Source organism: Lagopus muta, chromosome Z (genome assembly GCF_023343835.1).
Source record: "Lagopus muta isolate bLagMut1 chromosome Z, bLagMut1 primary, whole genome shotgun sequence".
In the NCBI taxonomy this organism is placed as follows: domain Eukaryota; kingdom Metazoa; phylum Chordata; class Aves; order Galliformes; family Phasianidae; genus Lagopus; species Lagopus muta.
Window position 1 is genome coordinate 56,499,111 of NC_064472.1, and position 13,763 is coordinate 56,512,873.

The following is a 13,763-nucleotide window of genomic DNA, read 5'->3' on the forward strand; positions in this document are numbered from 1 at the left end:
TACAACACTGCCAGCTCATGTTGGGACTTTCATCAACAAACACCCCCAAGCCCTTTTCTTCAGGGCTGTTATCGTTATCGGGTGATGTAAAAAGATGGTCCCTGCCACGTCTATTAGCTCCATTAAATACTAGAGGGCCCCAGTGAGGTCTTCCTGAATCCATTCCTTCTCTCATCTGAAAACAAGCCCAGCTGCCTCAACCTGTCTTTGCAGGACAAATGCTAGGGAATGGAGAGCTCTTGTCCTTAAAGAGCTGCCATCTCTGTTCTGTTTCTGTGTCCGTAAAGACAGCTTCCCAGAAGATCTCATCCAGGGTCTTGACAACTTTTTGCTGGGAGTGTATTCCTCAAGATCAGAAACTCAACTAGGGCATTGTTGTTATAGCCTAGACCATGTAAGATAAGCTTTAACCTAGTCCAGTGTGTTAAGTGCTGTCAGGAAGTTCTGAGTAACTAGCTTCAGAACTCTTGTAACTTTAATTCATTTTGTGTAAGACAAAAATAGTTCTCCTACTGGGGTATTGTAAATGAAGCTTTTGGGAAGAGTGGCTAGTTTGTTTTACAAATGGATAATTGTTAGCTGTAGACCTAAGGCAGAGACTAGAGTTGTCTGTAAGGTGGAACACAGGTGATTTATTTCACAGGACTGTATTTTCTATACTGTTTATTTTTTTGTTGTTGTGGAGCCATTGTGCTTCTGTGCAGAAATTGTGTTGCTGTCCTTACATGAAAAGACCAGTTAGGGATCCTGAATACTTATCCATGTTTCTATTTAGGTCTTCTTTTGTGATACTGTCTCAGATTTTAAAACTGTTTCCCAGCAGTGCTGTTAAATGTTCCCACTGTTTTATTGTCATTTGTTACTGCTCAGAGGCTGAGTATAAACAGAAGTAACATGTGTACCCAATTCTAGGATTTGCTTCTTTGGCTTCATGAGTACCTTTTGTTTTTGACAGATACATTGAATACATGTGTGACATGATGGCTGAAGAGCCCATTATTCCTCACAGCAAGCCAATCCTGGTCAGATCCATCATTATGACTCCAGTTCCTCTTTTCAGTAAGCAGCGCAATGGCTGCAGGCCTTTTTGTGAAGTTTATGTAGGGGATGAGAGAGTAACCACTACCTCCCAGGAGTATGACAAAATGAAGTAAGTACAGGTTATGAAAACTGTATGTTTTATTTTTCTGTTGAAAGTTTGTCTTTTCTACGAGAGAAATACATTTTTGGTTGTGCCAGTAGAATAGGAAGCTTCTGGAAAAGCTCCTGAATCCCATTTTAGTTGATCATGAAAGGTTAATCATGTGCTTATTAAAAAATACATCACATGGTTATAATAGAAGCATGGAGGTATCTCCACAGAATGGGTGAGTGACAGTGAGGTGGCATATTGCACTGTGGGCTTCAGGAGGAAGAATGGAACAAGACCCTTCATGTATTGTACCCCAGGGATCAGTCTTCCCATTTTGCATGTAGTTGTTGTGGGGATATACCAGCACCACTAAAACTGAACTTCACAGTGCAGTCATGAAAATCAGGAAGCATTCATCAACCATAGGAGCACTAAGGAAAGTGCTTAATGCCACTAGCTGTGGTATAGCTCTTCTGTTGCAGTGCATCACTGCAAGTGCAAACAGTGCTGTGCAATTCTAGGTAATAGTCACAGATGGAAGAAAGATGGGTGAATACCAAAGTCCTTCTAACTTTCCTATAATTTTAAGCCCAGTAAAGAGATGTCATCAACTTGTAAAGTGTGAGAATGAAACTGTTGAGGGGTATGTTCACCTTTTTTTTTTTTTTTTTCCCTACCATTGTTCCTAAGTGGGAATCCTTAGTAGTAGCAGTGTCATGAAGCAGGACAGCTGCAGTTTCTTTGCACCTTTCCTTGTCCACTATATGAACAGTCATATTCATAATATCTTGTTTGTCTTGTCCTTTGCCCTAGCTGTGCTCTTGCATTTTCCAGCAGCTTCTTAAGTGTGTCTCTCCTGCTGTGGACAGCTGCTGTTTGTTAGCTTCCAGCTTTTAGAACAGCTTTTTTTTTTTTTTTTTTTTTTTTTTTTTTTTTAAGTTGCTTAGAGTGAATCCCTTTGTTGGCAGTAAGAATTTTGAGTGGAGTTTGTGGGTTGATGTTAAAGGTCTTGGAGAAAGCAAACTGAACGTAAGGAAATACACAATTTCTCTAGACTAACAGAGGATATGCTTTTTCCTCAGGGAGTTTAAAATTGAAGACGGGAAAGCTGTAATTCCATTGGGTATAACAGTACAAGGAGATGTTCTCATTGTTATCTATCATGCGAGGTCAACACTGGGAGGACGACTACAAGCCAAGGTAATGGCACATTTAACTGCCTATGTCAAGGGCTTATTTTTCCTTTGTGCAGTTTGTGTTGTAGGTATATTTGGAATCTCAGTAAGTACACAGCTTTATTTACTCTTCTTTTTATTCAAATAAGTGTTTTGTGCCTTGTACTTAGGAATTCAGTTTAACAGGCCTGATATATATGTCCATTTTCTTTGTAGTGCTCTCTGTGATGCTTTAGTAAGCATTTATACAAATGAGATTTACAGTGGTACTTACTACATTTGTGTGGAGAGCCTCTAGCCATTTTTCAAATTTTTCCAATCTCATCCAGAAAGGTGCACAGTAGGACAGAACTTCTTAATACTGTATAAATAAGCTTCAACACAACCAAAGGAAAATGCCACTCACTACAGAAGTGGAATTCCAGGGACTGTTCATATGAAACGGTCTGAAAAAAAAAAAAAAAAAATAAAAAAAATTGTGTGGTATTGTACCCTTTTCTTAGAGCCAGTTTATGTTTTATAGCACATTTTCTTACTGGTCTTTGCTCTTCCAGAAATAATGCGTGTTTCTTTTTTAATTAAAAAAAGAAAAAATCTAGTATATTAGAAGATCACAAAAAAACTTGAAAACAAAGTCTGTCTTCACATTACTAAAAATGAATCGTATGCCCCCCTCAGAAATTAAACCTGAGGGTCTGTGTAAAAGATTGAAAGATGTAGTGGGAAGTTTAAGATAATCTGGAGCATTGTGGAAGTGGATCCAGAGGATTTTCAGACAGTACTACAGTTGGAAAACACATGGGGCAGACATGTTATTACTGCACTAGAAGTTTTTCTCTACATTTTCTTTTAACTTTGTATGTAGGAGTACAAAATCCTGTCATTTGCAGAGATTGAAGGTGGGTGAAAAATTCAGCCAAGGTTAGCTTATTTTTGTTCATTTTCAGTGTCAGTTTCACAGCTAATAACATTAACACCTATTTGTTGTTTTTTCTGACTTATTCACTAATTGGAAAAATACAAGAATTCTCTTGTCTGTTATAACACATGATACATCAACAGTGTTTGTAATGAGCTTGACTGGGAGCTTTGATGCAACAGTATTCAGTGTGTTCTTTGTGTTACATACAGTAACTTTTTCCCTGAAGCTCTCTGTGTCTAGTCAAATGGTCCTGCCCCCTGCTTAAACGGGCACCAGACCAGGCTGTTCAGGCAGCTTCTGAGTGTCTCCAAGGGGAGACTGCCCTCTTTGGGCACCTGCTCAACAAATAAGTGCTCACTGATGCACAGGAAAAGGGCACTCTTACAGTGTCCTTCTAAACATGTTACTTCTAAAACTGTGCTGAACAGAGCTGTATCTTTGATTTGTATTTCTTGGTTGGTGTATTGCATGTTGAGTTTCTTTAAATATGTTATTCTGAAAAGTGTAATAAAGGTCATAGCATTTCAGGCTTTACGATGCTGCTCTAGAAACATTTGACAAACTGTGACAATCTGAGGTTAGTGCAGAGTCACTCCAGGTAGAGTATAAAAGTAGAAAAATGAATGCTGAAATAACTTTTACAGAAATCCTTAGCTTCAGGTTAAGTACAGAACACAGTGTCTCTGCTTGTGAACTTATGTGGTTTCCCTATTTTTTGTTTCCAACAGATGGCTTCTATGAAGATGTTTCAGATTCAGTTCCACACAGGTTTTGTGCCCCGAAATGCCACCACAGTGAAATTTGCAAAGTAAGTTGACCCCTTTTTTTGTAGGGAATTTGGAAGAAGTTTTCTTTCAGATTTATCCTTCCAAACCAGCAGATGCGGTTGGGGAGGAGTAGTTTACTTCTCTTGCAATACAGTGAGTTCTTCTGCTTTCTTATCTCAAGGAAGCTGAAGGTCTTCTTCACAAAACAACAAGATTCTTCTAAACACTACTTCTTTAAGATGTACAGAAATCTACTGAAATATGTAAACAAGTACAGCATACTTTTTAGCCCTATACTGAGAGCTTTGAAGTTCTGTCATCTGTTCATCAGCCTCATGAATTAACCTGTATACGTTTCTGCAGGTATGATCTGGATGCCTGTGACATTCAAGAAAAATATCCTGATTTATTTCAAGTCAATCTGGAAGTGGAGGTGGAGCCCAAAGATAGGCCTAGCTGTGAGCAGCTGCCATGGGATAACATGAATATAAAGGGACTGAATCCCAAGATCCTTTTCTCCACTCGAGAGGAACAACAGGAAATTTTATCAAAATTTGGTAATGGATCTATTAAATATTTAGAGAAGCTGATAAAATTGCTAATAACTTAGTGGTTGAGAATTGCATTCTGGTTGGTTTCTGACATTCCTTTATATGCAATTTCAAAAAGCTTGCAATGCATGAAGGATTATAATTTGTCCTCCAGTAATAATCTGTGCTTACAGTATAAAAAGCATGATAGAGGTTATCATGTAAGTTATTGCAGATAATGATATTGCAAGAATTCATAGCTCTTGCTTGTTTTAAGGGGTAGTAGGTGGTACGAATGAGCTGTTAATTATTTTAAAACTACTTTACTTTCCCTACTTTAAAATAGGGACCTATACGTTTCTGCAGGTATGATCTGGATGCCTATGACGTTCAAGAAAAATATCCTGATTTATTTAGGTCCCTATTTTAAATTACAGCATTAATAAATCAAACTTACAGCAAAACACTAGTTTTTGCAGTTGAAATAAGGTTACTAATGCTGTATTCAAGCCAGAAAGATTTGGACTTTGTTCTGCCATTGCAATCAGGACCTACAAATCAGATATCAGCTACTACAACCAAGATTGAGTTTTAGTTTTTCTCTTAGGATCCTAGTTTAATATCTATTTTTTAGGGAAACCGGAGCTACCAAGGCAGCCAGGTTCAACTGCGCAGTATGAAGCAGAAGCATCCCAGCTGGATCTGTCCTCAGAAAGTGCCCCAACTGAGACAGAATCCCCACACAGCAGTGGTACTGATGCAAATAACTTCTTTCATTCTCTGGAATGGAAAGGTACATGTTGATCTGTGAAGTTACCATCACTTTTTTCTTGTATGCCTTCCAGTGAGCACTGCAGTTGTTCCTTAGGTACTCTTTTGCAGTGAAGTTCACTATTTTGTCAGACAAAGAGGAAAAAGGTATTTGAATAGTGAACTGTGCATGCTAGCACATGAAAAGTCAACTTCTTTTGGGTAAACACTAAGTATGTTTTTTTTGTTATACATAACATAAGTGCTGACCTATGTTTTTCTTTCTGTGTAAGAATTTTAACCTTAACGGTCTGCAAGGAAACATTTATATTCCCACAGCTTCATTTTAGGCTGTCTAAGAAGCACAAGAAACAAAGAGTAGACGGTGGTGTTCAGATAAGCATGTGCAGACTGAGGAAATGTAACGATGTGGTGCATACGTAAGTCCATTTTCTGGGCTCTCCTCTGCTGGCAAACAGTAACTGCTTGTGTTGCCATCGAATGCTGTCTGAGAATGGGGCAGCAGTTACTGAGCAATGTTCCAAGCCGTAAGTGGTATCATGTCCTGCAGTGATTGTCCAAGTCAGTGCTGTTCTGAAAGCGTGAATATTGACTTACCTTACGCAGTGGTAAGCGTGGTAGTTTTTCTCATTTTTTCAAAGTATGCATCACAATTTTCTAATTCTTTGTAGCTAGAGAAGTTAGCTGTTAACTTGGATAATCTGAACTGGAAGAGTGTAGGTGCTCCTTTCCCTGTCCTGTGCAAACAGGTGGTACCTGACAGTTTTTTCCATCCCTCTTTGTAAGACTGTTTACATAAGGATTGATTTCATGTATTCTTGCCATGTAAGTCTGACATACCTTTGACAGAAGAATTCTAGTAATCCGGTGCTATTATTTCATTTTATTCAAGAAGGAAAAAGTCCAGAAAGTGGAGTAGATGATAACTCGTCTAAAAATGATCATGTTCAACTATCTGATGAGAGAGAAGAGAGTGATCCTTCAGATGAGGAGTTCCCTACATTTCCAGGTGAAGAAAGGGCAGTAACTGTTGATGAAGGAGACGCTGTTGCCCCAGAAGGAGAGATGCTTTTTGAAGCTGGTTTTGAAACTCCACCTACACTGTTACAAAAATCTCTCACTGAAGAGAATGTAGATTTATTGGGACTGAATTCTGATACTTCAACAGAACTGAAACAACCTATCTCAGAAATAAACTCATCAAGTAATGCAGCCTTGTTGAACAATCTTTTTGTGAGTAGTGCATCACAAGTTTCAGAAGAGCCCACTGGAGATCTCCTTGGGCAGGGAACAGATTTCTTTTTCAGTGGTCAGTCTCAGCATCCACCTGCTACTCAGAAGACGTCAGCAGCAGCTGTGTCTTCAGGTATGTAAATTTAACATTAATATTCTGCTGGTCACCTGGTAAAAACTGCTGCCTCTGTTGTGCTTAGGAAACAATTACCATGTTTGACACATACAGTGAAGACATGTTGATCTATAGCAAAAGTCTGACAAAAATTGGCATTTTTAGTACTTGCAGCTGACAGATACTGTACATTATCCATATATGCTGTGCTTCTAATATCTTATCAGCTTTAATGTAAACAAAAGAGTGTAACTTTTTGAGTTTAAAGCAGGTTCACCAGTCTTAAAGATGAACAATTTTCCTGTGCAAATGTTACATATTAAATCTTTTTCTAGATCCATAATGTAAGCAGCTTCTCTTGGTAAAACAAGAATTGTAGAAACCAGCAGCTTTCTTGCTCTCCATGTAGAGTGGTTGCATTAGATGTAATAGAGCTGTTCTGCATAGGTCAAAAGGCTGTGTGGTATTTTTGAATGTTAATCAGATAAGACTGCCAGGCAACTGGAAATCCTGTAGCTTACTGTTCAAACCAATATCATAATGCTACTGCTAAAAGCTGCTTTCTTGTTGCTTTTCCTGATGTTGTTAGCAGGTTTGTATCAGGAAGGAGAATGTTACTCTTACCTAACCTGTATTTAAAACAGTGTTTATCTTACCCAAAGCTTTATTAAGACTTTGGCTTATGGCTTTGGCACTTGATTGAATTTTTGAGAGTAGTAACTTTCAGCCTCAATTTGCTGAAAGACTTCTAGGACTATTAGTCATTCAGGGTAACTATTACAAGCCTTAGTTATACAGAGGTATATATTCAGGGCATTTGGGAGATTTCAAATATTTCTTCTGTAGTAATCTCTTGAACTGTGTTACTGTGGTCAGAGAGGAATCGGTTTACCTTTTTTACATAGGCAGAAGTCTGTGGAAGAAGTTTTATTTATATATCTCTGAAAACATGAAGCAGACATGAGAAGTAATAATTTCTCATTCTACAATTGGTTAAGAAGTGAGAATATTTGACCATTGTTTCAGCTAGTACATCAAACTCCTATGTGAAACTTTGTGCATATCTGTTGCTGTGCTTCAGTAAGAGTGCTTGTACTCATGAGAGGTCAGGGTTTGTTTCTTGAAGTGTTACTGAGTCCTGTATAATGATCATTGCTTCAGGATGTGCTAGGACACTGTGGCAGGATTATTCTTCCTCATTGGCAAATCTGGCAGGAGTCCCTGGGCCCCTGAGGATTTTGACCATACAGGGCAGCAGTAACAGCAAGATCTTAAGCTGTGATTCCAGCTGACTGTCACGTGTTATCCCATGCTGACTATAAATGCCCTTCCCATTAGTTTTTTCTTCACTGTGATTACTAAGGAGCTGTTGAAAGTGTTGCTTCTTGTTGGCTTTTGTTCTTGCGTTGATGTACTTTCTGCCCTAAAGCTACCAATGCCTTCAAGTCAAAATGGTAGTATGAATGCTTTAATTGACTTTTTTTTCCAGTAGTTTAATAGTCTATTCTGTTAAAATTTTTTAGAGACTTGCATTATATATAACTTTTTAAACAAATATAATGGTTTATGTACAACTGATCTCTTGTATTGAAGTATGTCTTGCATGAAGGAAAATAATGAGATGATTGAATATAGCAGCTTTACTAAGGATTTGTTGAGGACATAGTATCTCAGCCATGCACAGTAGAAACAGCTTTCATGTTGCTATAGAAAGTGTTAGCATCTGGTAACAAAGATAGAATGGTGACTTCAACAGAAAAACTCAGCTGGGGCTCCTTTAGTTGCTGGTGTAGTTCTGCTTCCTGTCTTTGTGCCTGAAGGAGTAAAGTACTTTTTCTATATTGTTTTTCCTAAAATTTGTTGTAATTCCATTTTTTGCTTCTTTTTTAGCCGATCCTTTTGACCCATTTACAATGTCATCTAGTTCTGAGAATTCAGCGCTGTCTGGCCCAGACCTTTTCGGGGACTTCCTTAATCCAAGCACAACATCTACAGCTAATACGTTTCCTTCTGGTTCACTTCCACCTTCTTCCAGTTCAGATTTCCTAAATTTAGGTAAGTGTACTTCCAGTGTTCTGTTTTGCAGCAGTTTCTGCTGCTCTGTGCATTTGTCTTTTGTTGTAGTCAAGGTGGGTTAGCATTTCAATAGATTTGCTTATTGTGACCACTAGCTCCATGTTCTTGTAACAGATGCACGTGTACCAAGCTGCAAGGTCTTCCTGTATAATATATTGTAATATTTATGATGCAAGGGGATTTCTAGAATTGCTGACCTCCTGTTAGGAGCTGGATTTTCCCCCAAGAGCTCTTAAAACTAAGGGTTTTAAGCAATCACAAATTACAGCATTCTGTTGTCTACATAGCATTTTGAATGTTTTGAGATTTCAGTCTTTCTGAAAGTCTTTGAAAAGAACTGAGTGATTCAAGCAAGCTAGAGTATAACTAGATCTTAAAATACAAGCTGAAGCTATCTGGAACCTTCTTGACCTGCATGTGTCCTGATAATACTTACAAGATACATTATGTAATGCTCTAATCTTATTTGCTTCCTTTGATTCCTGATGTATTCTTCACGAAGCCTTTTATTCATGTACTTATTCTGAAATCTATTTATCCTTAAACAGAAGGCTTTGTAATATGTTGCTTCTTTCCCTATTTCCATCCTACACATGTATGTCTGAAATGTTGTTAAATGGAGCATCTATGCATGCTCATTATTTAAAGAAATATGCCATTATAAAAATGATGGTGTCACAGAGCCAGAGGTGTTACTTCTTTCATTTTCTTTTGAAAGAAAAGGAGCAACTACATGGTTATACTGTGACCCATCAGTCAGCATTTATCCAAATCAACAAAAATAGAATTTGTAAAGCTATCTGTCTTCCATCACTCCTAGAAACAAGAGGATAGGAGCACAATAAAAATAAAGGGCTACCGATTAGAACAGGTGTTTTCAGAAGGATGGCAGGATATGTAAAGGAGCTGTAAGTGGTTAAGATTTGATGGTATTTTGAATAAGAATGGAAAAATTGTCTTCTACAATTTTTTCAGTTGCTGTGCTTTGAAAACACATAACTCTAACTCAGATGGCACTGATTTCGAAAATATCTTCTTAGCTGCTTAGGATTAATTTTCCTTCAGTTATAGAAGATACTCTTTGCAGAGACCGTGATGGGTTAACCTTGGCTGTCTGCCAGATGCCCACAGCTTTGCTCTTGTTCCCTCTCACCCAGAGGAAAGTGGGAGAAAGTAAGGTGGAAAAAATTCAGTGACTGAGTTAAAGGAAGATCACTTGCCAGTTACTGGGTACAGGCTTGTTTTAGGAAAGACCAGTTTATTATTAATTAAAAATACAGTTGGATAGTAAGAAACAAAGACTGTCCCCTTGCCTCACTTCTTTCTGGTCTCAACTTCACTCTTCCATTCCTGACACTTCAGCCGCCTTTTCCACACAGAGAGGGATGGGAGCTACTTTGCTGCTGCTTCTTCCTCACGCAGTTACCCTGCATGGGCTCCTCCTTGCAGCATATGGTTCTTCTTACAGAATATAGTCCTTCATGGTTTGCTGTAACGCACGTCCTTCCCATGCACTGCCTTTCTTTACAAACTGCTCCACCATGAGACCTTTCCACACAGTACTGTCCTCCATGAGCATGCAGCTCCCACAGCCCTCCTGCCCCACTGTAGGTTCCATTCCACAGGCTGCAGCTCTGGCCTGGGGCTGCTCCTGTGGGGATGCTCCTTGGCTGTACCTCCTCTGGGCCCCATGCAGTGCTGCTCTGGAGGCTCCTCCTCGAACTGCATGTGGAGATCTGCTCTCGTGTCCTCTGTAGGCTGCAGGGCCTAGAGAACTTGTATCACCATGTTGTCAGGACGCATCCTGAGGTGGGTCTGTCCAGTACAGGGAAATCTCTAGCCTCTTCTCACAGAGGCAAACCCTTGTGACAAAGTCTTGCCATGCAAGCACAATACAGACGTTAAATAAAGTGTGTGCTGTCAGGAGTAACAGGACAGGATAATATTGTTCTTCAGAACTGCATTGCTTCTTAATGAAGTTGTATTTAGGAACTGTGATATCACATTCCTCAGTCCTGACTCTAAGAGTGTCTTCTTCATATAGCTTGTATGCAGTTTTGAGATGCCTTTCCTAGTAGAATAGATGTAGTTGGCTCTACCTCTGTCTGATGTAGTCCTGAGTGTTAGCTGCAGAGAAATTGGGTAAAAAGACACAATACTTGCTTGGCTTAAGTAAAGGCTCTCTTTTATCTAAAAGACTAGCAATGTAAATACTGTCTCTACCATCAGTTTAGGAGTTATGCTGCTTTTGTGATTGGTTCTGCCAAGAAGATCCCTCTTACTGCTTCATTTGCTAAGTGTTCATTTCTATAAAGAAAGTAATAGATGCATGTTTTAGTTGTGTAGTTGTCAGTTGTCACTTTGGCCAGTATTGTGGTCAAAGTTGCTCATAGTTACTAAACATAGTGATTTTTTTTAACTGTTAAAAGATTTCTAAATTTCAACACTGATCTGTGAAACATAGTGTTCACTATAATCTATCTCACTTCAGAAGCAGTTTATTCTGGTGATTGTCTAGTTGATAGCTCAAAACATGGTTAAGTAGAGCAAGCTGCCCAGAACTGTGTCCTTTCTGATTTGTATATTTTGATCTCCAAGTGCTGACTCTACAGCCTGTCTGGGCATCTTATGCCTGTGACTGCTTTTACAGGAAAGAGAACAGTGTTGAAATTGAGCTTTCTGTTTTTCAGTCTGTGCCCATTTGCCTCCTGGCATTCCAGTTGGGCAGTGCTGACGTGAATCTGTCTTTTTCTTCTGAAATCTCTCACCCCTAACCCTCTTCTGCTTAAGTAATGCTAGTACACTCAGCCATTCTTCGGAGACAGGTCTTCAAAGCCCTAACTGGCAGAACCCTCTTTCATACAAAATGTAAGGTGAAAAAATACTCAAATGCTAATTTCTGCACTCTAAATATTTATCTGTGGACCAAAGGAGACTACCAGTGTGTTTTGTTGTCTGTAACATTTGAACAAGTACGGAAGGAAGAAAATATTTTAAGATACCCACCTTCTATGCTTGATGTCCTGTGTTTTGTTTCTCTGACTTTAGTGATAGCTTTTACCCTCATAAATGCGTTAGGCTGTCCAGTATTTTAATGTAGTTTGTAGAGGTTTCTGTCAGCATATGCAAAATATGCTAAAAATGCTCTCATCCTCAGTTTACTGTTGTGCATTTCCAAATATTTTTGAGTTACTGAAACCGTCTCTATGCAGGCTTTCAGAATTCATGTGGAAATTGAGAAATTGGGTAGCATTTCATTTTCTTTCAGTTTACCTTTTAAATGGCAGCCCTTCTGTGTTTTAAGCTGAAATTGAGTATGTATTTGAGCCCTTAATGTTCTACGCAGTCACAGGTACAGTCACAGGTATTAATTTTAATGTGAAAATGAGGAATACTAATAGTTACTGCTTTTAATATGAATGAGTGAGAAGATAATTGCTAGTTAGCATTGAAAAAGAAACTGCAAAGGAAGGTGTTCACTTAAATGACAGGCCTGGAAAAATTGTGTGGAGAGAGTAGAGGAAGGTGCAAACACTGGTTGGTGAATTGAGAAAAGTATTAAACCCATTAAAAATAAATTGGTAACATCACTGTTGGATAGGGTGAATCTCTTGGGGTAGATGTAATTGTCTAGAATTATAGATAAATGGATAAGCTTTACTTGGTAGTAAACAATTACTACACTTGTATAGTTATCAGGAGAAAAGCTGATCTTTGATGATTAAAATGACTAAAATTTTTGACTTATTTCTCAGTGTAGCATAAAATTTTAAAGAGCTTTAAAATGTAATCTTAATTTATAGGAGATACTTAGAATCATAGAATTACCAAGGTTGGAAAAGACTTCCAAGATGATCCAGTCCAACTGTCTGCCTATCACCAGTGTTTCCCATAAGCCGTGTCCCTCAGTACTGCATCTAAGCATTTCTTGAACACCTCCAGGAACAGTGACTCCACTACTCCCTGGGCAGCCCGTTCCAGAACCTTCTCTCGTGGAGTTTTTCCTTACATCCAAACTGAATCTCTGCTGGCACAACTTGAGGCCATTCCTTCTCACGCTATTGCAAGTTATATGCTTGAAGAGGCGGACTCCCACCTCATCTCAACCTCCATTCAGACAGGTGTAGAGAGTGATAAGGTCACCCCTGAGCCTCCCCTTCTCCAAACTGAGCAATCCCAGCTTCCTCAGCTGCTCTCCATAAGGCCTGTGCTCCAGACCCCTCACAGCTTTGTTGCCCTTCTCTGGATGCACTCCAGGATATCAGTGTCTCTCCTGTAATTGAGGGGCCCAAAACTGAGCGCATCTCTCGAGGTGCGGCCTCCCCAGGGCTGAGTACAGAGGGACAATCACTGCCCTGCTCGTGCTGGCTGCACTCATTCTGATACTTTCAGAAGAATGTATGGTCAGTTAAGATATTACAGGACAGAACATACAAAAATATTGATCAGTTGCTACTAAAAACATCAGTGTGGCATGAGACGTGGAAAGTGATCAGAAGAAACCTGAATGATCAGTGTGGCTTTCTCCTCTGGTTTCTGTGGTGACTGTGCTCTTAGTCAGACTCTAAGCAAGCTTAAATGTGCATCATATAAGCAAGGCTCTTGGTTCATACAAAATCCTGTTGTCATCAGTGATTAAAGGATTTCCTGGGATGACAAGTTAAATAAAGAAAACCTAATGTATAGTTGAGTAGTTTATAATAAAAGGTAGGTATCTTATTTTGGGAAACTGGAAAGCATGATCTGATTACAAGCAAGCTATACCTTAGCACAGTTTGAGCTGTGTAAGTAATGAACCATGCTCTGACCTCCAGTGGTGACTGCTGTATGACAAAGACACCTCTTAGAGAAAAACTTAAGGGACCAAGCTGCTGTAGACCTGCTTGCTCTTTTCCAAAGTATGTAAGCTTTTGTTGTTTTTAACTGCACAACATATTTCAATCTTTCTTTGTGCTGATCCTTTGTATTGATGGATCTGTGCAAATTCTGGTGTGTTAGGCTACAAAAATAAGGAATTCAGTGTAGTCTGGTCATACCCCTTC

General features: G+C 39.0%; 1 protein-coding gene across 1 annotated transcript in view; it reads left to right on the top strand.

Annotated features, from left to right (window-relative positions):
• The window catches only part of GAK (cyclin G associated kinase), a 66,822-nt gene that overhangs the window by 37,575 nt on the left and 15,484 nt on the right, over positions 1–13,763 (top strand). The window contains exons 16-22 of the mRNA XM_048931032.1: positions 956–1,150; positions 2,215–2,332; positions 3,958–4,037; positions 4,360–4,553; positions 5,161–5,319; positions 6,190–6,663; positions 8,536–8,700. Coding sequence (XP_048786989.1) covers positions 956–1,150; positions 2,215–2,332; positions 3,958–4,037; positions 4,360–4,553; positions 5,161–5,319; positions 6,190–6,663; positions 8,536–8,700 — 1,385 coding nt within the window. The remainder of the gene's footprint in view (positions 1–955; positions 1,151–2,214; positions 2,333–3,957; positions 4,038–4,359; positions 4,554–5,160; positions 5,320–6,189; positions 6,664–8,535; positions 8,701–13,763) is intronic.